General features: G+C 33.9%; 2 protein-coding genes across 2 annotated transcripts; both read left to right on the forward strand.

Annotated features, from left to right (window-relative positions):
* Nucleotides 1-3: 3 nt before the first annotated feature.
* LOC120279537 (calcium-transporting ATPase 5, plasma membrane-type-like) lies at nucleotides 4-20,407 on the forward strand. The gene is made up of 31 exons (XM_039286460.1): nucleotides 4-43; nucleotides 118-249; nucleotides 346-435; nucleotides 4,797-4,866; nucleotides 5,787-5,857; nucleotides 5,939-6,022; nucleotides 6,111-6,188; nucleotides 6,269-6,340; nucleotides 7,430-7,513; nucleotides 7,607-7,689; nucleotides 7,758-7,866; nucleotides 7,944-7,999; nucleotides 8,072-8,114; nucleotides 8,192-8,275; nucleotides 8,460-8,597; nucleotides 8,830-8,895; nucleotides 8,980-9,078; nucleotides 10,491-10,598; nucleotides 10,670-10,837; nucleotides 11,781-11,840; nucleotides 12,566-12,730; nucleotides 15,126-15,242; nucleotides 15,335-15,433; nucleotides 15,530-15,667; nucleotides 17,076-17,176; nucleotides 18,609-18,654; nucleotides 18,765-18,899; nucleotides 19,120-19,227; nucleotides 19,311-19,402; nucleotides 20,029-20,123; nucleotides 20,199-20,407. The coding sequence occupies exons 3-31, from the start codon at nucleotides 391-393 to the stop codon at nucleotides 20,231-20,233; spliced, it is 2,649 nt and encodes an 882-aa protein (XP_039142394.1). The 5' UTR covers nucleotides 4-43; nucleotides 118-249; nucleotides 346-390; the 3' UTR covers nucleotides 20,234-20,407.
* A 1,180-nt stretch (nucleotides 20,408-21,587) lies between these two features.
* LOC120278844 (nucleotide-sugar uncharacterized transporter 2-like) lies at nucleotides 21,588-23,982 on the forward strand. Its single transcript, XM_039285583.1, has 7 exons — nucleotides 21,588-21,752; nucleotides 22,227-22,378; nucleotides 22,475-22,683; nucleotides 22,757-22,850; nucleotides 22,942-23,108; nucleotides 23,191-23,361; nucleotides 23,456-23,982. The coding sequence occupies exons 1-7, from the start codon at nucleotides 21,662-21,664 to the stop codon at nucleotides 23,712-23,714; spliced, it is 1,143 nt and encodes a 380-aa protein (XP_039141517.1). The 5' UTR covers nucleotides 21,588-21,661; the 3' UTR covers nucleotides 23,715-23,982.
* Nucleotides 23,983-25,771: the final 1,789 nt, after the last annotated feature.

The raw sequence follows: 25,771 nt of genomic DNA on the forward strand, positions 1-25,771 counted from the left end.
ATGGACGAGACCATGAGTTTTCTGCTCTCAAGAATATGGAGGTGTAAGTACTTGTCCTGTCTGTAAATAACATGGTTTTTTTTTTGGTTATCTACTGTATCCGCTTTTTTTTAATAGGTTAAGGGCCTATCAGACAAGTTGAAGACAAATTTAGACAAAGGAATTATTGGAGATGAACCTGACTTATTACATAGAAGGAATGCTTTTGGTGCTAATACATATCCTCGAAAGGAAGGAAGAAGTTTCTTGGTATGTCTACTCTCCTAAATAAATGGCTGGAATTATTTTGGTTTGTTTTCTTTGATGATTGTTGTAATGTAACTTATGCTATTGTCTTTTTTGTAGGTTTTCCTCTGGGAAGCTTGGCAAGACCTAACTCTAGTCATCTTGATGATAGCGGCAGCTATATCCTTGATATTGGGTATAAAGACCGAGGTGAGTTTGATTTCATACTTTCAATTGCAATAATCCTTAGATGCAATCCAAACCAAGCAAACCAAAGAAGATGTGAAGGTTAAATTTATTGATAGATCTCCAGACTCAAAAGTAAACTTCCCAATTACAAAATAGAGGCTTTCATACTCTCTTGAAATGAATAGAAGAATTAATGTTACTATTATTAGCCCTAAAAGGCATTATTCTCTAAAACTGAACTAAGATAAATGGCTATAAAGTGATAAGCACATAAATAACCTTGAATATTTAGACAACCCCCCCTAAAATTATTATAATGAACATCAATAATTTGGCTAAAAGATTGAATCCATTAAAAGAGACAATGTGAATCAAGGCAAGCACAAATGTCATTTTAACCACCGCAGCAAATCTGATGCTTTGTGTTGATTCTTGTTTGACTTTGGTAAGAAAAAGGTTGGCAAATTCATATGTAAAAATTTGATTGAGGAAACTAGAAGCACTCATCTTGTAGTGGAATCATCGCTTTTCACTGTCACAATGCCCTTAAAGGCTTTATCGATTTTCATTTTCCCATTGTCCTCATGCTTGAATATGTCGAAGTGCTTATAGATCTCCATCTCCTTAGCTTGTAGATAATATAACCGGATTTGTCTATGAACTTTGTGTCACCTAGTTAAATTGAGCTTAAATATTTCACATTCCATTCTTTGAGCAAGCTAGGCACCTCATCATCCTTTTGATGATGTTTTAAAAAATAATCACGCACCTGGTGATCAGTTGCTCTTGCAAATGCATTGTTGAAAATAAACAGCAACATCATGTTAAATATCCTTCCATACTTGTTTTTAATTTCACATGACTGTGTCCTATTGTTGACACTGTCATCATAAAAAATAAAATGAGGTAATCTAATCTTTCAAAAGGAAATCCTAATTCCTGCCCCCGTTTTCTCTCATTTATTCTGAGAACTTGAACTCAACTAATTTAGTTCGAGCGAAGCTTGAGCTGTGTGATCATATTAAAAAATTTCAAGACGATTTGGGAAGAAGGGATTCAATGCGAAGAGAATAAGGCAAAATACAACACGGGAGGAAAAAACATTTCGCCAGCAAAGATTCAAGTTCAAGGGAAATTAAGTGAATGGCAAGCCTTTACTTACTAGGCATCATATACTGCAGTAATAGGAATATACCAAAAACAATTGGAAGATATTTTTGTGGTTTACCATTCTTGTGTTGGCTACTATTTTCATGGTTTGGAGGACTGTGCTTCTCTCTACTGCTGATGGTTTTGAGGTGACCCAGACTACTTACTTTTGCGTAACCACCCTTCCAGTAGGATATTGGGATATCAACCCCCAAATCTGTGACCAAGGTCATTGTTGCGGTTTGGATATTAGTGAGCGTTATTATCATTGTATGTTATCCTCGGCATTAGGGGGGTTGGTTGCATCACATAGCCTTAGAATGGCTGAGGAAGAAAGCTATTGGATGCGAGATTTCATTTGTGTGTGCACGGAAACAAAGAAGATGAAAAAAATAAACTCATTGATAGATCTCGAAACTGAAAAATTGCCTTTCAAATTATAAAATTAATCTTGCTTCATCATTTTGACCTTGAGGGCTTTATCCATTTGTGTCATCCCATTCTTAAGTAATGGGGAAGGCTACTTATGTGTTTGGAGATGCATTAATGAATTTTATGGTCCTGATCTTTGTTGTTTTTTTTCTTCATCAATAATGACGCCTTCAACCTTGATAACCTTTTCCCTCAGCCACTCCAAACCCATGTGTTGCTGTAGACAGTAAAAATCGGAAAATGTAGTTTAAAAAACTAGAGAAGAAGAGAATTATCATTTTTTTCCTGATTTTTGGTTGAACAATACATCCTACTTTGTACATAGTTTTGAGATACAAAACAAGGAACTAAATAACTAATAAGTCTACAAATGAAGGAGCTAATAATTAGACCTAGAAACCAGGAAACTTCATGAACTAAATATGTGAAAATAGTGATATATTTATTTCCTGAGATATATGAAGCTGTGCAATCCAACGGAAGCAACTAACTTGTCAAATGTGAGGATAACCTATAATGATGACAATGTCAGCTAAGATTTGAAACCTAACAATAACCATGTTCACAGTTTTGGTGGGGGTTGTTTCCCAGTATTCTACAGGGTAGAATGTGCCCATGCAAAAGTAGGCCACATCAATAGAGGCCATTAGCTAGTTCACCTCGATGCTTTCAGTGAAAGATGCACAGTCATCCAAACCATGAAATTAACAACCAACGCAAGAATAATATACCACAAAATATATTCCTATAGTTGTAGGCATCATTCTTCGATTGTAGTTGCAGGTGCCTGATGAGCATTATCTTGCATTCCTTTGATTCTTTTTGACTAAATTTCTTTTTCTTCCTTATTCTCTTCTGGTTGAATCTCTGACATTTCCAAATTATGTCAAAGAGCTTGAGCTCGAGCTTCTCTCAAACTAAATGAATTGGGTTCAAGTTCTTGGAGGATCAAGAGAGTTACGGAGTGACCTAAACCATGGAATCAATAGCCAATGCAAGAATATTACACAACAAAAATATCTTCCTGTGGCTATAATCTGAAAATTTTGTGACTAGTGAGTAAGAGCCGGTGTTAATGGGAATCTTCTTGACAATTAGTTTCTAGGGAGACTTTTATATAAGTTGACCAAGTTTTGACTTAATTAATGATACCGAAATTAAATATTTTTTTTTAAAAATAATTAGTTTATATATTTATTTAAATTCTAAAATCTACCCAAAAAAGGTTGTGATAATTTTGAGTGTTTGGTTGAGAAATAGGTCTTGACCCAAGCTAGAGGGATTATACTATTTGGAATAAAGAATTGGACTTTTGGTTCTTAATCCAAGAATAATGTGTTTAATATATTCTTATTCTCTACTCAAAGACAACAATAATACATAATGGATTACCTGTGTTATTGCATAATTTCCTTGGCAAGCCAAAATTTTTTTAATCAACACTATTCAATTACCCTTTATTGATGGTCATTTATGGAAATGTAATTTGAAGCACAAGGGTGCTGTCATATAGGCTTATAAAATATAAATTAGGTAGAGTTTGAATTACATTTCAATTGTTTCCGCTGTATTTTGCCACTTGAGTGCATAGCTGACGGAAACGTACTCAAAAGTTATAGGATAAATCAATAGATGTTGTTGGGGCATCCATATGTTTCCAACTTTAAAGGGGCTATGTATGCAATTGGGCTACTTCACAAATAAATATGTGCGGTTAGGTTACTTTAGAAGTATATGCATGTGCTATGCATGTAATCCAGCATGTACATACTAGCGTATTTGTTAAGGGGTTTTCTTTGCATTTGCCTCCTTGGAATCTTCTGACTTTGCAAGATACTCTTTGACTTCTTCATAATTACATATAACTCTTTGAAATGTTAATTATTATTACAAAATACTCCCAGACATCAGTCAGAGTCCCTAATCCATGTTTGTCCTAACCAAATATGGGGAATGCCCTCATTATCCTCAGGCCAATATTAAGATTAAAAGGGGGTTTTCTCAAAGAAGGAGGAGAAGGAGAAGCAAAAGGAGACGATAAATTGTTCTAGGGGTTCAATTATTGGACAAGGGTAAGAAATTTGGATCCAGAAAGATCTTGTTTGAAAAGGAGATAGAGAAAGAGAAGGAAATTAACATTAGGAAAACAATGTCAGTTTTTGGAGTCAAAAGGATATTTTTGGAAACAACTTGAAATTAATTGTGTCAGATAATATTCTAGGAATATTCCCTATGCTCCTACAATCTTTTTAACTTGGGGTAGTATTTGTAGATTGGTGAAGATTTCAAGGTTACATATGATCACCAAAAATTAGGCAGTTTTATTGATGATTTCCAGGAGTTATACGTTGGAAATCCATTTATTTACTACTTTAAAGTTGAAGGAATTATAGTACGGGAATGACTACATAAGTTTTAATGATTCAAGTTTTTTGCAAATCAATTTGCACGTTGTATAGTAATAGTACCAGTTTCAAACTGGATCTCCCTGGTAAACTATGGTATATGCTGCCAAGATGGATGTGCATAAGCTAAATTCTATTCCTGTTCATATCATTGTTGAGCTCATCGGTGATAGACCATGGTTTTGTACAAATGAAATTTGGAATGGTTTGGGGAACAAACAAACTCTTGAGGATTGATAAGCTCATAATTCCATTTGGTTGTAGCATGCTGTCTTTTGATGCAATTTATGATTACAATATCACGTGATTATGATGTTATATACCATTTTACCTTTAGTTTTATCATCAGCTCAAATACATCGTCTAGTCTCCAACTTGCTTATCTACTTTGTTTAGGGAATTAAAGAAGGGTGGTATGATGGAGCAAGCATTGCTTTTGCTGTTATAATTGTCATAAGTGTGACAGGTAATATAACATGTCATCTTTTACATGCGCAACCATGAACACCAAACTAATTTTTTTTTCCTAATCTTCTTTTTTCCTCCAAGATCTTGTTACATGGTGAAACATGATGAGTATTTTTATTAATTCTATTTACTTTTAGTTGCTTTTAAGATTTATTATTTATGTATGTGATTAGGTGTTGAAATATGGCTGGTAGCTGCAAACTGGGGATATTAATAATGTAGCTTGCAAAGCTTTTATTTCAGGACACTGTAAAGCTTCTAAAGTATGTTAGAAACAGTTCATTGATAATCGCCAAATGAATTGTTATTGATGACCTGAGAATATGCCATGTTGCAGTTGAAGCTATTTTAAAATATGCCCTGTGTAAGATTTCAGTATGGGATGCTAGGTGTTGCATAACTTAGATATTGGCTATAATTCTGCAGATTTACATTCTCTCTATTGGAGAAATAGAAGCAATTATGTGTTTGTTAAATAGATAGAAATTACCATTCCTGAATTTTCAAATTTAATAATCTTTAAAATCTTTGTATTTTATAAAGCAAAATTTGGTTTGGTCAATAATTCCAGAATAGTTATGTTGCCAATATAATTGGTGTGAGAATAGGAGAAATAATTTGTATATTTCATTAGTAAATAAGTACAAGGATATATATAGAGAAATACTAGGGTTTTGTGGTATGGGCCCAGTATGGCCCATTAACCAAATATAAACTATAACATAACTCTAACAATTGGGATCAAGAATTTTCCAAGAATCTTATGAAATTTGTGATCAACAAAGAAATAGACATTATATTTTATATATTCTCTTATCTTAAGAATTGGGCAGCAATATGCAGATTATTTTAATTTGTCATTAACACAAAGAAAATTATTTACTTATTTATATTTCATTGTGTTTTTTCTTCAACCAGCTTTCAGTGACTATCGCCAGTCACTTCAATTCCAAAATTTGAATGAGGAGAAGCGAAACATACGGTTGGAGGTGCTTGATATCCTCTTTTTGTGACCTTTCTTTTAATTATTTTTAATATGATCTTAGAATTGACTGTGGTTGTTAAAACAGGTAACTAGGGGTGGTCGAAGAATCGAGGTTTCCATATTTGATCTTGTTGTTGGTGATATTGTTCCTCTTAAAATAGGTGATCAGGTAGGCATGCAACAACTAGGTTTGTCCCAGTGAACTTCATCAACTTTTTCTGATTTTAGTAATTTTTCTTGTGGAAACTGAGTTTTAGGTACCAGCAGATGGAATTTTAATTGCTGGTCATTCCCTTGCTGTTGATGAATCTTGTATGACCGGGGAGAGCAAAATTGTGAGTTTCTTGTGTGTTAGTGTTGCTATCATTGTGCACATTTCCTGAATGATACCAATCCATGTTGATTTTTCCTACAGGCCCACAAGGATCAAAAGGCTCCTTTCTTGATGTCTGGATGCAAAGTTGCTGATGGTTATGGTACCATGTTGGTGAGTGCTATATCCACTACAGGTGTTTTTTGTTTTCACAATTCATTTTAGCCTTCAGTCCAGGAATGCTTTGAGAATTTTGGCTGTCTATTTAACGAAGATATCAGCATTTTGATTTCTGCTAAATTAGAATCTCACCTTCAATATGAGGCTATGTGGTGTGCCTCCTGTTTGAGATCTGTGTTCATAGATATGGATACTAACATATGGCATCTATATGTATGAGAATGCCAAAGATAACCTCTTCAAGAAAATAATCAGAAATAAATGAGAAACTGATTGAAAGAGTCTTGTGGAATTTAATTTTAATTGGACATTTAATGTTAAGAGGGACCATCCAGATATATAGTCCTGTGTCGTCTTATCTTAATTTTCAAATTTTGTTATATTTGGCACTCTTCTTGATGAATAACAATGATTGTTTTTGTGCTGAATTATAGATCTTACTAAAACAAATAAATAAATAAATAAAATAAAATAAAATAAAATAAAAATATTTTCAGTAAAGCATACACTTTGCTGAAAGACATTTAGGAAAGGAATAGAAGGTGTGTACTTTAAGTTTTGGAGAAAATAAATCCCTAGAGCCCTTGAAAGTTTAATGTAACTTCTGTGTCCATTCGAATGACATCTAGCACTTAACTGTATGTTCACTGAAGTGCTTCATTTGTGTGATTCCATATAGATTTATTTCTAAAGTCAGAAATATGGCATTAAGAGATGTTTTAAACTTGCAATAACTTATTATCTTTGCATTGCAACTTATGTCAACTTGTCAGATGTTATTTACTTCTCTGCTGACTTCTATTCTAGAATGCATCATATGGATAATTTCCGAGCAATAGTTGGAATCTCAAACTTTTAATTAAGTTGTTGTTATCATTTGGTCCAGCTGTGTTCATCAGTTTTGGAAGCTGATTCTTGATGAGGAGCACATACTTGTTACTATTTGCACAAAAATACATCAGCATTTTCATATGGTTTAATTCTTGCCCTGTTATTATGATATGACAGATAGAATCTTTCTGTAAGTATACATTGGAACACTGAAAGCTTGAAATAATATGGCTCTTTTGACTTGATGTCTAGGTAACTGCTGTAGGAATCAACACTGAATGGGGTTTACTGATGGCCAGCATATCAGAAGATAATGGTGAAGAAACTCCTCTGCAGGTTTGTTTTCTTGCATGTAAAACATTTTAGTGACATGTGCTAACTGCTTTTGGCATCATGGTACTTATGGTATTTGCTGATATTTTGTAAAAGGTACGACTTAATGGAGTGGCTACATTTATTGGTATAGTAGGCCTCTCTGTTGCTGTTCTGGTTCTTGGAGTCCTTTTGGCCAGGTAATAAAGTTTTTGCTATATTTGAATATTATGTGAAGTACTTTATCTTGTCCTTAAAAATATTCCAGATACTTCACCGGTCACTCAGAAAATGCTGACGGTAGTCCTCAGTTTATAAAGGGTCAGACTAGTGTAAAAGCTGCTATAAATGGAGTTGTCAAGATAATAACAATTGCAGTATGTATTTCTACTATAATTCATGTTTCTCTCAAAAATGTTGTTTAAATGGCTAAATCATCAATCAACTTGTCTAGGTAACAATTGTAGTAGTTGCTGTGCCTGAGGGCCTTCCGCTGGCTGTTACTTTGACGTATGTGTAAATTTTTGTGGTTTTTTGTTATTCTCTTTCTTTATCAAAACTTACGTATTCTTGTTCTATCAGCCTTGCATACTCGATGAGGAAGATGATGGCAGACAAAGCTCTGGAACGTGTCATCATAGTTAACCCTGAATCCTTACTGTTGATGTGACATTTTTTTACTGATGGATTAATGTTGCTCAGGTGCGAAGGCTATCAGCTTGCGAAACAATGGGATCAGCTACAACTATATGTAGTGATAAAACTGGAACTTTGACCCTGAATGAGGTGAGCGATTATCTGGTTTTACATGCTTGTATTCTTCCCAGTGTTCATTCAGTCTGCTTGTTCAGTCTGATCCATCTTGAACTGTAAAACCTATTATGTGCCATAGGTTGGCTACTGATGCAAGCTGCACATATTTGTTATTCGATATTCTTCTAACACTACAAGTTCAATTCTACTGTCTCAGATGACTGTTGTGGTGGCATATATTGGTGGAAAGAAGATAGATCCTCTTGATAATGTTGATCAAATGCATTACACGACATCCTCTCTACTGATTGAAGGGATTGCACAGAATACAACGGGCAATGTCTTTGTCCCAGAGGTATCCCTTTTATAATCTCTCTTTTATAACGTACAGTGTCATACCATACAAGACGGAGATTGGTTTGTTTGAAGAGTTTGGAAATATTTTGTAATGTTTCGTCAAAAAAAAATATGCTTGTCTGGCTAAAGTAGGGCTATTCTGAAAGTTATTTGAGAATGTGGTGGTTTATAATATTGGAAATTCTCCTATAATTTTACTTCTTTCATCATTTGTTTCCTTATGTTTGCAGGACGGAGGAGCTGTTGAAGTTACAGGTTCACCTACTGAGAAGGCTATTCTTTCTTGGGGGGTCAAAGTAAATCTTTTCTTTTTTTCTTTTTTGGTCATCTCATATGCTTAATCTCGTCAAATAACTGCTATATTTGGTTGTCTTTGGTAGCTTGGGATGAAGTTCGATGTTGCAAGATCAGAATCATCAATTCTTCATGTGTTTCCTTTTAATTCTGAGAAAAAACGTGGTGGTGTTGCAGTTGATGCGGTAATTCCTTACCTATTTTGGTATATTTCATTTTGTTTTACACATTAATTTGCACATGAATATCTTGAACTTTTTTCCTAGGGGTATATTGTGGTTGTTTTAAGTTATGATTTTTTTATTATGCACCAAGTTATGGTAGGAAAATAGCTACTGAATAAGCTTTTTCATATTTACAAGTGTATCCTGGCAAAATCTTGAAATTAGATATATACAAATGAAATATAAAGCATTTGGATGTGTCCATACATAGAGGGCATTGATGAGATTTTGCTCATCTTTCTGCTATTAAATATTAATGGCAGTTTAGTTAATGGTACATGTAAGAATCTTGCCTTTGCTGTAGTACGTATGGACTTGAAAACTTTACGGGGTTATATCTGTAAAATTTTGCAGGGGATGTAAAAGTCCTAACATTTCCTACACCATTTTCTCAGGTTTGACTATGAGCCTTCATACTTTTACCTTTTCGAACATATTTTTCAGCCACAGCCCTTATGAATCTGATTAGTCAAAATACTTCTCCCATTTACTACCTTTCTTCCCTTTCTGGATTTGTGTTTTGCTTCCATTTATGTGATCATATGATCCTTTCAAGCACGCCCATTTTTGCTGCACATGACTTGAAACACTGGCCTCCATTTGCACATATATTATTATTATCATTATTATTATTGTAAATTATTATTATGTGATTCTAGTGTTACCAGAGAACATCAATGATAATCACCCAACCGAAAGAATTTTCATATTTGTGGCTTTTCTCCATCTACTTTTTTATGACAGCTGCTCATAGCAGATCCCCAATTTACCTGTTTTCATTTAGTCAGCATATCTGGCTAAAAAGATATCACCATCATTTTTGTTTAGCTCAACTGTTGAGTTCCATTTTTCTTTGTAGGACAGCGGTTATTTTAATGGCTTCTTTTAGTTTCATTCTTGTGCAATTTGTCTTTCTTGCTTCAATGGCAACCATTTAGGTGTTTTTAAGTTTTTTGTCATTTGGTAACTTCCATGTGTAATTTGGCATTCTAGCTTCAAATGGTAATACTTTTAGTTTTATTTTTCAATTTTGAGAAATTAACGAGCTTGTAGGGTTTCTCCACTAATAATGTGAAGAACGCACTTTTTAATGGCTACCATAAGATCTTATAAAGTAGCTAAAACAAAGTCAAAGTGCAACAGTTACAGCACTCAAAGAATTCTTAATGTTATTGTAACATAGATTCCAGCACCTTGTTGTAGCACTTCAATTTCTTATCTGAGTACTCAATTGAATTTACTGAATGTTACACCAACTCATCCAGATATTTTGTTTATTTTTTATCTATCCATGGAATATGGAAGATTTCCATGTATTTCATTGAGCTGTATCATTTTGGGAAAAGACATGATGTTAATGCTCATAACTTCAGGGAGATTCTAAAGTGCATGTGCACTGGAAAGGGGCTGCTGAAATTGTTCTTGCGTCGTGTTCAAGTTGGCTTGATGCAAATGGTTTAGTTCAGACAATTGACAATGAGGTAAAATTCATTTTCCCATCACTTGCAAAAGTTACCTTTAAAACAATATATGAATATTTCTTCCATTGCAGGAGAGCACATTGAAAAAAGTCATTGAGGACATGGCAGCAAAGAGCCTCCGCTGTATTGCCTTTGCTTATGGATCATATGGATTGGAAATTGTTCCAAATGAGGAAGAGAGAGATACATGGAAATTGCCTGAGAATAATTTGGTTCTGCTTGCTATTGTGGGAATAAAGGTGAACTCCATTGATATTCAACTCTCTTTGCTTTTTTATTCTTGTTTGCTCTTAGTACATAAGTTCTGTTTATTGGACTCTGACAACTTCTGTGTCTCCGCAGACTCTCTATTGACATAAATTTTGATATTTATTTGTCTACATTGTTGTCTCTGTCACCATAAACTCTCTGTTTACATAAGTTCTGATATTTATTTGTCTATGTTACCTTTTCTGTCACCACATGCTCTATATTTAACTAATCTTTGATGGATGTCTGTAGTGAGATTCACATTTAGCTAGTGAATCCTCAGCATCCTTGCCTGCTTTATAACTCGTTCTAACTCTCATAGTCTCATGAGGGCAAATATTGTTATTAAACGAGGACTTATTACCAACTTGATGCAACCAATTCACATAATCAATAATCTGCTAATTTTATTTGATGAGTTTTCATGAGTAGCATTGTAACCAGAGGAATTTTTGAGAATTTAGGGATTGAAATCGATTGATGACAATATGTAGATACCCTCTTTCTATCAATGTAGTTAGTCTCTTCCTAGCCTGGATTGTTGGTCTCTCATTCACAAGAACACCCTCTATGATTTAAAATTGAAATTTATTTGAATGATAATAACCTTCTTGCCATTGTGAACAGAACACATGGTTTAAGGCTCCTAGTCCAACCAAACTCCCAGATTTAAGGACTTCAAATCTTATTGAAAGGGATGCCATTATTTTTAATAGCTCTCTCTAAGAGGATAAATTTAAAAACAACTCCAACACAGAATCATAATTATCTAATGAATTAGCTTATGCTGACTGCGAGTTCTAGTGGTGTTTTTCCATCATAAAGATAATGCATTTTATCTTGTTAATACATTTGATAGGTTATTTACATCTTTTACACTAAGCCTCTTTATTTCCCTACTCATTTGTAAGTTATAAATTTATTAACTTGCAGGATCCTTGTAGGCCATGTGTTAAAGATGCGGTACAGCTTTGCACTAGTGCAGGTGTGAAGGTACTTTTTATCAACATTGATCAAGATGTCTACTCTCTGATGGTGACGTGTCTACGTTTACCATGGTTACAATATTCAAACCCCCTTAGTAAAGAACAGTCTAATTTATGGATTTCATTCTCTATTTTTATTAACATTGCAACAAAAACATAAAAAAAAAAAGAAGCTCTGCTCAAGTTAAAATAAGATGTGGAGGATCAATTGCTATTAACCTGAAAAAAGATGACATATATCTTTTATCTTCTCATTATCATCTCGTGTCTATAATTATTATGATGCTTTTTTTATCTAAAGATGCGCAATGCTTGCCTGAGCATATCTGTTAATTTCTGGTCATTTGGTTCATTTTTGGGCACTATTTCTTTAGCATGACATGCATGGCATTTCCAACGAGCAGGTTTGCCTGAATTCATCTAAGGGGATTGTATTAATGTGTATCTTTTTGAAATTGTGGGTGTATTATTTGAATATTTATTATTAGCATTTCATTTCCTTTTGTTACCTTCTTTTGCTTGAATAACATTAGTCTGTGTGCTTACTGATTATTTCTAACTCCAACTGATGATATATCTCTAATTAGGTTGCACTGCTCGAAATGCTAAAATCAATTTTAGTGCCGTCTTCTTGTTTATTTCAATTTATTTCTTTTGATTTATGAATATAAATTCATTTTCTTTTAATGAAGTATATGACTTATTTTTAACTAATCTATTATGTATAAATAGGTTCGTATGGTCACTGGAGATAATCTCCAAACTGCTAAAGCCATAGCTTTGGAGTGCGGGATACTAGATTCAGAAGCCAGTGCTACTGAGCCAAATCTCATAGATGGGAGGGCATTCCGGGAATTGTCTGAAAAGGGTAGAGAAGCCATTGCTGAGAAAATATTGGTATATGATCAAGATTTCCTCCCTCTGTTTTACAACATAAGTAATTCACTGTCACTTAAATTGGCCAGTGGTAGACAACTTAAATTAGCCTTCAATGTGGATTGCTATTTTTCGAATGATACTTTTGCATAATAGATTATTTTTCTGGTGTGAGAAGTAAGATTATCTTTTTCTCTTGAGATGTTTGAATTAAGATCATTTTTAATGATTTTCATACCTGTGTCAATTGTCTAGGTTTGGCCTGTAGTATTTAAGTTGGTTGTTTTTGGCAATCTATGTTTTGAAACATGGATTTTCAATTTCTGGTCTGTGTTAACATGCATGTATTTGATCTGTGTTATATGCCTGAATTAAGATTTTATTTATTTATTGCTTTTTGCTTTGAGATGCCTCCTTGAGTGCCAATGACTAAGTTTTTTGCCTCACGATTCTCTCTTTTAGTTTTTGGAAGGGAGCAATGTCTGGATTAGGCCCTCTAATCCTGGGTTAAGGCCAAAAGTGTTTTGGCAAAAATTGAATCTCCAATCCTGTTTGCGGGGATTAAGCTATCTTTTCTAGTCCTGATTGTGGGGCTTAAGATATCTTAATTATTTCTGAGTTTCATAACCTTGAAATTGAGATGAGAAGACTGGCCACACATTTCATATCTGTTACAGAAATAAGTTTGGTAGTGTTTGGTTGGTGCAATTTGGAGCTCATTCAACTCTGAATGTGGATCTGAATCAAGATCCTGTGTTTAGTTAGAGTGATCAAGGTTGGCTATATCACCAAATCAAGTTTCAGTATTAAATTGTGGGATTTCTCTTTGCGTCCAATTTGAATGTGACTTGAATTCCTGGATCTTTAAGTCCTCTATCTCAAGATCTCTGGAACCAAAACACTGGTTTGTGGATGAATTACACACCTAAATCTTATCTATTTATTTATTTTTTTAAACAGTTAATTTTAGAGACTTTTTTTTTTTATTGTTTCTGTTAATTCTTCTTCATCATGATAATTTATTTTTGCTGAAATCTCAGTGGATTTTCATGCTTAATTGATGGTGAAATGTTCAGTGTTAGATTATGTGTGCCCTGAATACGATTGGTGTTGTTCAAGGTCTAATCAAATTAGATACAATCAAATATTTTGACTCCATTATTCTAGAATCCAGATACAATATAGACAGCAAATCTGCGTTGTGCAAATGGTATGATAAATTTTTTGAATAGTTTCAAAGTTACGCATTTAAACAAAAGTAATTTCTGGAGTGGCCAATCCAATAATTTTAATTTGATGTTTGACCGATACCCCTTTACTTTTGTCTTTTCCTTTCATGTTAAATGCCTCCAGAGTTCACTTTGATTTCTGCTGGAATATATTGCATTTTTTATGGCTGTAATTCTTTGAATTCATTTGCTACTGGATCATTTCATGAGAAGATCGTTGTGATAACTTCAACCAAAGCGGAGGCATGGTCCCACCTAGTATCTTTCTTTAGGCAGCTAGTTAGCAGTGACTTTTACAAGTTACATAAAATATATCAAGAAGAAGGAATTTGTGAAGTTTGAATAAAATTGGGTAAATTTAACTATGAAAACATCAAAAGCACCAATCAAACAAAAACATGCTTCAAAACTCAAAAATAATCACTTACAGGTAGAAATATGGGTCATTGATGGTTTAATTTACATGTTGAATATTGTTACTTATAATTGGGTTGGAGTTTGGTTTGTACTACATAAAATTTATTGAAGTAATACAGACTGGTATAGCCTTGGCCATATTAGTCCTTAGAACACATGGTGGCCATTAGTTTCGTAAGCATGCGCTCATTGTTTCAGGTGGCTGATTATCAGTTAATGCCTGGCTGTCACAGGCCCAAATTTGTCTTGGTGGCTGCCTTGAACAACACTACTTGACAGTAACTCATTTGCAAAATTCAGTTTGCTTCTAAATTTCCTTCCTCGTTCATATTAGACAGTTCTCCATTTCTTGGAGCGGAATACATTTCAGTTTGACCTGTATGCACAGTTATTCCTTTTAGACAGCGAACATCTATGTTCAGATTGTAGCTCTAGTCAAAACATTGAATATCACTTAGTAGTCCTCCTAGTTAGCTTTGTTGATTTGCACTAAATCTTTCTTTCTTCTTACCTTTTTTTTCAAATTTATTGTGCTTGTGAACTCCTACTTCAGCTTCAATGACATGCTTCAACGTTCTTCTTCCTTTGTTTTTTTTTATTAATTCTTTTTGGTGGTTGCATGTGTATGTGTCTGCTCATTTAATTATATAGTTCAAGGCTCCTTTTGGATACATTTCTCATTTGTTTCGATTACCTATCACTCCTAATAATTTTATGTATTACTGGTGTTTGAGATCGTATTGGCTTATGTATATTTAATTGATGTATAGGTAATGGGAAGATCTTCCCCTAATGACAAGCTCCTTCTTGTTCAAGCATTGAGAAGGAAGGGCCATGTTGTTGCTGTCACTGGGGATGGAACTAATGATGCTCCTGCGTTGCATGAGGTTTTCATTTCATAATTGTTTATTTGATTATTAACAAGCATCTTTGTATTAGTATGTGAATTTAATTTTTTGTTTTCTATTTTCGTTTTTAGGCAGATATTGGTCTTGCCATGGGAATCCAAGGGACAGAAGTTGCTAAAGAGAGCTCTGACATCATTATCTTGGATGATGATTTTGCATCTGTTGTAAAGGTTTGCCCATGTTTCTCCCCTTAAGGATGTATCTGGTTTTAAACTGGTTTATTATTGATGTGTATTTCTATAATATTCTCTTATTTTTTTTTATAGGTTGTGCGTTGGGGTCGTTCCGTTTATGCAAATATCCAAAAATTTATCCAGTTCCAACTCACTGTCAATGTTGCAGCTCTAGTTATAAATGTTGTTGCAGCTATTTCTTCTGGAAATGTTCCTTTGAATGCTGTTCAGGTTGGTTTTATATTTAACTACTTTGGCCCTTGAAATTCAGAATAGTTGGTTATGGTTGTATTTTACTCCAAAGCTGCAGGAGAAAGATTTAACAAATTTTAGTGATTGATAGGTGTAAACAAAAGTTAATCTGGAAGTTAGCAAATGGTTTCCAGTGTTTGCTAAATCATTTTTCTTATTTCATGAATCGTGAGAAGTGACCAAAGCTGAAAGTCTTTTATCTTTAGTAAGGGCCAACTTCTAACTTATTCCAACTAAAGAACAAGCATGGCATGCCTTGTCTGATGTAAGTCAAGGCAAGGTGATGTAACTCAATAATTTTATTTGCCTCTCAATTATATGAAAAGTGCCTACTGATCTTGCAGTAGAAGGCTTCCTTGGATATTTTATCTGGCACATTCCTTGTTAGAAACAGGTGATAGTAAGTTAAACTAGCACTAGTGTTCGATCCATGCCACTTCTCTAAGTAGCTTAATCTTTCTGTAATCCATAACATGCCTCCTTTTTTATTCAACTAAGATAATGAAAATTACCTCAGGTATAGAGTTCTGCCATCCTGTGATCAACTATACCTGTCACCATGTACCACTACCCAATAGCTGGCAAGATAACTCTTTTGGGATAAATGTATTTGGGAGATAAATGTAGTATCAGCAGTTGCTTTCAAAATCTATGTTTGGGTTTTTAACGCTTTAAATATAACTGTGAAAATAGGAAAAATAATTTGTATATTTATTAGGAAATGAGTACAAGCATATATATAAAGAAATATTAGGGGTTTTGTGGTATTATTGGCCCATTAACCAATCTAAACTATAACATAACTCTAACACTCCCCTTCAAGCTGGAGCATATATATCAAGCATGCCTAGCTTGTTACATAAATTACTAAAAACTTTAACATTTAAACCTTGGTGAAGATATCCACCATAAGGTACTGCTCAAAACTCTGTGCTTGAAAAATCATAGTTCCTCCCATATGACTTTTGCAAAGTACAATAAAGATCCTTAACTAAAGAATCATGAGACGAAGACATGACAACGAAGAGACAAATCTTTCAGCAATGAGACAAGGGCATCACTAGTGACGGCTGAAGAACATCACCAGGTGCTCATAGACCAACGGGAACGGGGAGATTCTTAACTAAAGAATCATGAGACGAAGACATGACGATGAAGAGACAAATCCTTCTATGGCCCATTAACCAATCTAAACTATAACATAACTCTACAATAACAATTACTGGGCTGATGGGTATAGACAATAAATGTATAGATGTCTCACTGTTGTAAGTCGAATTGAAGTTTCATTGTTATATGTCTTTCTGTTTAGCTGACCTGTTTTTAAAATAAATATATCTTTTTCATTAATAGCTTATGGTGCATCATATTTTTCTTGTTGGAACAGCTTCTTTGGGTTAATCTGATCATGGATACTCTTGGTGCACTAGCACTGGCAACAGAACCACCCACTGACCATCTTATGGCCAGGCCTCCTGTTGGTCGAAGGTTGGGCGAGGTTTTTATGCTTTTTGAAGTTCTATTTTTTGCTGTTAATGTGTTTTGGTTCATTCTATCATTTCTTTTGCTCAATGAACTTTTTGGTTTATTTGTTGAGTTTTCAAGTTTTAGATTTCGGTGTGAACCTTTGTTTCCATTCTATTTATGTACCTCCAATTTTTTGGTAGAAAACATTTTGTTGATTAAGCTGCTGAAGAACCACTGAAGATCATATTGAATTGTTATACCTCTCATCCTGTACTAGTATATCTTGCACCATGTACTTCGTTTCCTTTTTAGAAGGATGAAAGTGGGCTATCATCGGTGTATCAGGCTATTGTGTATTGCAGGTCAACTAAAAGTAATAGCAATTGTAATTTAGATAGCTGAGTATATCTTCTGCCAAGTAATGGATAATAATGACTTGTGTTTTTGACTTTGGAATATCTTCTGCTAAGTATCGAGGATTTGCTGCTGAAATGTTTCACTCTCTTAAGTTTAGAAATCTACAAACTATTTCCTAAAAGTTTGAAACTAAACAAGCTATTTCCTCCTTACATCAATCTGTTGTTCAGTATCTGTCAATTAGAAATGGTTCGGCAGCTCTTGCTTCATTTTGGTCACTAACATGTAAAGGTATGCATTGTTGATTTTAGGTTTTCAAATTGTACAAATTATTCCTTGAGGATAAGCACATAGTATTTGCTGCTTGAAGAATTGTTTGATACTTAAAAGGAAAATTTAGTTATAAAATTGTCAGGAGCTTTTCTTGTTATTTGTAAAACTAACAGATTTCAAGTGCCGTGTTTATAGAACTCAAGTGTCAGGTTAACCGAAATCTCTAGTCCTGTTTAATTTTAGTGACTGCAGTGTTTCAATCACAAAGTCTCAGGAGTGTTTTTGGGATTTACCTAGTGCTATGTACATCTTAGGCTCATGATGTACTTGTTTGCATAGTTTATATCTATCTCTTTTGATAGATGCATGTGTATTTATAATCAGCTAATGAAATTCAAGTACAGCTTATAATGTTACAGTGTTCAGTCATTCATGATCATTATGCCAATCGTTATGCTTCTTTGGGAAAATTTTATAAGATGTCAACATAAATTATTGGTTTCGCGTAACAAATCAAGATTAAACTAAGTGGGGCACAAGCTCCATGGACTTTCATGCCCTTGGTAGTTAAGTCAATCGGCTGGCGTCATTTGTTGAGTGATTCCTGAGTTTTTTCTGATTTTAGATTAATTTCTCCTCAGCGATGGAAATGTGGCAGTCATTCACCTTAACTTTTTTTCATAAAAAATAGTGTTTGGCTATTGATGTGGTTGTTTCTTTGACTTGTGTCCTTTAATCATCTCTCATGATTTAGAAAAAAATGTTTGCTGGCTAATTATGTAGGTTTTTTGTATTAACCATTGATTGTTCATGTGCTGTCCAGGGAGTCGCTCATAACTAATGTGATGTGGAGAAATTTAATTGTGCAGGTATGTATGGTTTCTCATATATTCATTTTGATGTGATTTAGTATTTTGTTTGGTTGATTTTCATGTGTGGTTTTCTTTTCTTGGGCTTTGTTTATTTTGCAATAATACAGGCTTTATATCAAGTGGTGGTCCTCCTTGTGCTAAATTTTGGTGGCCGGAGTATTCTGCATTTGAAGAATGAAACTCGAGCTCATGCAGATAAAGTGAAAAATACCTTCATATTCAATTCGTTTGTCCTGTGCCAAGTAAGAATTTCCTACAAGTAGCAACAGTTATCTTGATGAGCATTGAGTTTGATTTATCATCAGTCAGAGTAATAATCAAATGCTAAGAAAATAAAAGTTGCCAAAGAGAGTGAAACTGATTTTTTTACCGCACACATGATCAAATATTCCAGTTCTATTAGATTTCTGACAGATGTTAACTGCCATTGTATAGATATTTAGCTAGTTCATTTTCTTTCAGATATTCAATGAGTTCAATTCTCGGAAGCCAGGAGAACTGAATATTTTCGAGGGAATCACAGGAAATCGCCTCTTCATGGGCATCATTGCCATAACTGTTGTCTTGCAGGTGAGAAAAATTGAAATACTTTTGCACCTTTACTTGCGGCTTATGTTGCTGATTCAGCTAGCTTTCTGTTTTTGTTGTTGCAGGTGATAATCATAGAGTTCCTTGGAAAATTCACATCTACAGTCAAGCTTGATTGGAAGCTCTGGCTTGCTTCAATTGGTATTGGTTTTATAAGGTATGATGTGATGATCCATTTATGTATTTTACACCATATTACCTGACCTTGTTGGGCTAACAATTTGTAATTGTTAGTCCATGAGAGTGTATCTAGCTAGATGCAGACCAAATACATAGTCCCTCTGTTTAAAATTATCTCACTTTTAGGAAATTGTTTTTGTTTCAAGTTATCTCTCACTTTTAAGAATTCTTTAAAACCTTAAATACGTCTTTTCTAATTTTACCTTTTTCATTTAATGAAGTTTATTTAAAGACAGATTGTGTATTAATGGGAGTAAATAATCCTAATAAAAAGGTGAAATTGTTATATCATAACATTTCTTTCTAAATTTTAGGAGTCTCAATAGCAACCTTGACCCTTGTTTGAAAGTGATAGATAATTTGAAACGAAGAGACTATTATTTTTCCTAGATTCACAGCTCAAAAGCTTGCTGATCTGAAGAGATACCCAAGGTTATATCCTCAAAACAGATTTATTATCGACGATCATGGGACTGTTAGTTACTAGAACACAACTTGTTTTAAGAATACAAGAAGCACAGTTTTTTTCTTTAGAATGAATCCTCCTACAAGTAACATTAAGTCTTCAACTAATTTGCTGTACTTATCTTGCATGATCTTCAGTTGGCCACTAGCTGTACTTGGGAAGCTAATTCCAGTCCCCGAAATTCCCATCACAGAATACCTTCAGACTTTATGCTGCCGGAGAAGACACGAAGGTTTGATTTTACAGAAAATTTTACCATTACAATTGAAGAATTTTGCTGTTAAAATGCTTATTTTTTCTCTTGCAGAAAAAGCAGAAGAAACTTCAAATGACCATGCATAGTCTGTGCTGGTTTCTTGTTGGAGATATTCTTCAATAGGATTTGGATATGTTTATATCAATGTATGCTTGTATATTAGATACTCAGTATTGCATAAAAAAGATCTTTTTAAACAGGAAGAATTCTACACTTGTTCTGTTTGTGATAATTGATAATGGAAAATTTAGCCGCAAACATGTCTTGTTTATATATACATATATATATATATATATAATATTTTATTTAGCAACTGTCTTGGTAGGGGTGGTTTACAGGCATTGTCATGCATAGGTTGAGCCAAGTTTCAAATTATTCATACGCTAATTGGCACTCAAAAAGCACAACCAAGTATTCATACGCCAGTTGATCTATGTGTAGGATAAAAACAGAGACGTTAAAAGCTTGTTTCTCTTCCTGATTCAAGCTAAATCATAATTGCATTCACCGAGCAAGTTGATTGAGCTCGTTGTTGGGTTATTATTATTATTATTATTATTATTATTCTCTTAATTATTTTTACTGGTTAAATTTGATATTGTGATAATGTTTTTTTTTTTTTTACGAAAGCGACAAACGCCCTCTAATTTGGCAACACGCGGTGCAAGTTTATATTTTTTACGGCAGTGACAAATGCCTTCTCATCTAGTAATACGGGGTTTGAACAGTAAACTTGTATCCATAACTAGGAATTTGTTACTATCATTGTATTTAGTAAAACTTGAATTTGAGGCCTTTTAAATGTTTCGCACTAGTTTTTCCCAATAAGGTCAATACCACTGGATTATATGGCTTATGGTGCAGTGTTTAACTTGTTTTCTTATTTGAATCCTGATCATCTCAAACGGGGATAAAAGGATGAATTTGAATGAGATTCTGATCAAAATGATCATGCATTCCTTTTTCTTTTTTATATATATATAAAAAAATAAATTCAATTATACAAATGTCATGCGTCAGCAAAATACCAAAAGCCATCAATTGAACAGTGAGAGATGTAAATCCAAACATCCCAAAAAAAACTGTGTTTTAAATTGAGGAACAAAAAAACATAAACAAGACTTTCTCTGCAGCCAGAAAGCAACCATGTAACCATGTATCCCTCACCAAGTCCTTTTCTTCAACAAAACAACAACACCAGCCTCAACAACAGTCTGGTGTGTGTGTGCGGTCTGGTTTGAACTTTGAAGTAGTAGTACACTTTTAGTTTAGGCCCCTCAACGACTAAATCAAGATTCAAGATTAGATAGCTACATGTCTCCTTATAAGTCTTGTCTAAAATTCCAGAGTGGACCCCACACACATCTCACGGGCCCCACCAAAATGCCCATTTGTCGGTGTTGTACCAAAAAGCCTCCACCTTGTCCGTGATCATCTCTCCCCATTTCTCTTCCTTCTTCTTTGCTTACGCTCTTCTTCTCATTCACTTCACTTTTGTCTCTGAGACTGAGAGGATGCTCTGCAGCAGGAGAGTGATGAGTTGTTTTGTGGGGAATGATGTTAGGAAGCTCTTGAAGCGCAAGGACAGTGATGCTTCTGATAGAGGTTTTGCTTCATCTTTCTAATTTCAAACTTTCCTTTGTGTTTTGAGTTGTTTTTGTTGTGATAATCTTTGCCATGATTGATCTGGAGTAGAAAATGTATATAAAGTTGTTTTAAAAAAATTGACTAGTGACAATGCTCTGGCTTTCTCTGATATTTTGTTGATTTTGCAAGGTTTTGTAGTTTTTAATGATGAAACTATATTGTAATGTTGTTAACAATATTTCTGTAATAATGAAGTTGATTGATTTGTGATGAAGAGTTATTGTATTCAGGAGTTAATTAATCATTTTTTCCAAGCTGCATTTTGTGTTATTGATAAATTTATTGGAAACTATATTTTAATCTTGGTGTCAAATATTTGTAGTTATGAAATTGGAAGAGAGAATTCAGGATTTATTTAGTCTATTTTTCAGCTGCATTTTCATGTTGTGGTACATTAGTTGTTGGTATTGATACACTTTGGTATTTAATCAGCTAAAATGGTAGAAGAGCTTCAAGCTTCCATCTTTAGTGAGCTTCGAACATCGGAGGGTGCCAACCGCCTGCAGCAGCGAGTCTGTGGTCCAACGGTTTCGCTGACATTCAATTTCTTGGTTTCAGTCGCAATAATTCTAGTAAACAAGCTGGTATTCTTTTATGGCATTTATTTATTTTTCCCCACTCATATCTCTTATGGCTTGTTGTTCATTGATGACTTTATTTGGCTTGTTTGTTCTTCAAAGGTTCTTGGGAAAGTTGGTTTCAATTACCCGATCTTTTTGACGCTAATTCATTATGTTCTGAGCTGGTTTCTGATGGTGATCTTGCATGCATTCTCACTTCTTCCGGTGTCCCCTCCTTCTAAAGCTACTCCATTATCTACTCTTTTCGCTCTAGGCCTCGTCATGTCTCTTTCTACTGGCCTTGCAAATATTAGCTTAAAGTACAATAGGTATTTTCTAAATCATGATTGCTCATCTTAATTTCTAATTGAACATTTCATCACCAACAAATTAATGGTACAGTGTGGGTTTTTATCAAATGGCTAAGATTGCTGTCACGCCAACTATTGTTCTTGCTGAATTCATGCTCTTTGCAAAGACTGTTTCCTACCAGAAGGTACAATGAAGATTTTAAGGGAAAGAAAAATTTGTTATTGATCAATCTTCCCTTGATTACTAAGTTTTTTTTCTGCTGAAAAAAATTGCAGGTTCTAGCACTAACTGTGGTGTCTGTTGGCGTAGCTGTTGCAACGGTTACCGATCTTGAGTTCGACCTTTTCGGAGCTTGTATCGCATTGGCATGGATAATACCCAGCGCAGTCAATAAGATTCTATGGTCGAACCTTCAGCAGCGTGACAACTGGACAGCTTTAGCGTATAATTCAGTTTTCATTCTCTGATTTAGGCACTTTAAAAAATTCACGCCCGGTCTAATACTGATTGATAAAAAATAACAGATTAATGTGGAAGACGACACCAATCACCATATTCTTCTTGGTGGGTATGATGCCATGGCTTGATCCTCCAGGTGCTCGATCATTCAATTGGAACCTCTACAACACATCAGCTATTTTTCTGTCAGCTGCCCTCGGGTTTCTGCTTCAATTGTCAGGCGCGTTGGCTCTTGGGTAATAAATTTTCATCTTCATAGATGAATTTAGCAATTGACTGAATTTCTTATATCATATGTTTGATGCTGAAAATAATGTTGCTATACCACAGGGCAACCTCGGCAACATCTCATGTTGTTCTTGGTCAGTTTAAAACATGTGTTATTCTGCTTGGAGGATTTCTGTTATTCGACTCAGTTCCGGGCATGCCAAGTCTCTGTGGAGCAATCACTGCTCTTGCCGGCATGTCCTTGTATACTTACCTCAATTTGCAAGATACTCGGCAATCATCTTTTTTGACAACTAAAATGAAACTCATTAAAGAGAGTAGTGAATCATGCAACGGAGATTGTACAGCTGAATCTGTTTGAGACGAGTAATTTAACTGTTGGGCACATCGAAAGTTCGAGTCATGGATTGACGGGTTATCACTGATCAGTTGTAAATGGAGTGTAAATCATACAAATGAACACATACAACAAAATGTTGCCTGAAAAGTGTTTTCTTTGTTCAATAAATTTTGTCGATATCTTTACGTCTTCAATAGCAAAGGATTATACTGAAACTCAGGGCACTCGAATGTAATGTTGTAAATGCTGGTGGATTTTTGCTCAATATCTTTGCTTTAATTTTTCCTGACATTGATAATATTCATTGCTTAAATTTATGTTTGATATGATTAATTTGGTGTGAGAAAAGGGATAATAAGATGGAAATGCTTGCAAGTGTAACAATGTGCTAAATATTGATGGTTTTTCATCTCATGAAGAAATTACAAAAGTGCTAGTTTTTTGTTCTCTGTGATCTCAAGACAAGTGCAAATATATATAGTTCAGGGTTTACAACTTATTGATAAATATCTTGAAAAAAATACCTTCATATCTACCCTATAAAATGTATAATTGTGTCAATACTACATATCATAAAAATTTTATTTGCATTTTTGTACACACATATATATTATACCCAAAACAAAAACACCAATATTTGTGAATATTTGTCAATTGACTTTTAACCATTGGTCTATAGCTGTACATTATAAGCAAATGTTATTTTTATGGGGGATTATGCATATGTTAATGTGCACTTTTCAAGGGATTAATCTTTTAAATTGATGCACAAACAAATATATCAAGGCATGTAGACCATGGGTTTGTTGAAATGGAATGATCATAAACACAAGCAACCTTTGGTGAACTACAAATGTCATCCATATTTCTTTAATTGTGTCCTTCTCAATCATCTAGAACGCTGCTTGTATTTAAATTCAAGCATGCCAATTATTTCTATGTTAAGTGGAGGTATCTGAAAGATGAAGCATCACTTTGAGCCCACTCACAAGTTTTTCATCTCTTAAATAGAGTCATGGCCAAAGCTACCTCATAAATGAGAAGAAAAGAAAAACACCAATGGGGACCATGAATAGACACACCAGACAGTCATGAATTCATTTATTTTCTCCTTGTTTGTTGAGTTGAATTATGATGGGAACTTTGCATATATATATATATATATATATATATATATATATATGCACACACACATATATATACACACCTATAAAAAGTACATATTATTATATATACAACTTTGATAATCATGCTTGGGAAATACTTTCAAAACACTTTAGAATAATTTGGAATTTATCTGTGTCAAAATTTTTTTTAATCTTTTGTTAACCATTTTTAGGGATTCATTGGTAGGGAGGTGGTTTTTATTGTTAAAGTTATTTAGTCTTTTTGCAAATGCCATTTAACTAAAATATATCAAAACAGAAGAAATATGTAATAACAGAACAATATAGCTTTAAAACCATTTAGATTGTCTAATAAAAAGTGCATACCATAACATTGGCACTTTTGTATGGATATGGGTGCAAATATGATTATTATCGTGGTCTTCATACAAATAAGCACTATATATGCAAACTTTTCAATTATGATTAGTTATGTTAAAGATAAAAGATTATAATTTGTTTGAGAATGAAATTATTTTATAAAAAATAGATAATACATAGAAATATTAGAATAATAAATTTTCAAATTCCGAACTATAGTGGAAATCATTACTTATGCTTGATTTAATAGATCAAAATCACTGTATATGCTCATGATGGAAACAAAATTAAATTTGTTCATAAAAATCATTTCTAAAAACATTGTGTTTATTAAAATATTGACTTTTGTTACTTAAATGCGGTAAGTATGTGGATAATCTAATTATGATCATGATGGATGAAAGGATATTAAGATAACTAAACTCATTCTATATTTTTTTGAATGCATATTGGGCTTAGAGATCAACTTCCATAAAACTTTACTCCTCTAGAGTAGGACAAACACCAAGTCACTCCTTAGGCAGAACCCTTATTGTCAAGATTCGAAAAGACTCTTATTAGGTATTAGGTTAAAGCTCTTTTTATGGAAAT

Source organism: Dioscorea cayenensis, chromosome 16 (genome assembly GCF_009730915.1).
Source record: "Dioscorea cayenensis subsp. rotundata cultivar TDr96_F1 chromosome 16, TDr96_F1_v2_PseudoChromosome.rev07_lg8_w22 25.fasta, whole genome shotgun sequence".
Lineage (NCBI taxonomy): Eukaryota > Viridiplantae > Streptophyta > Magnoliopsida > Dioscoreales > Dioscoreaceae > Dioscorea > Dioscorea cayenensis.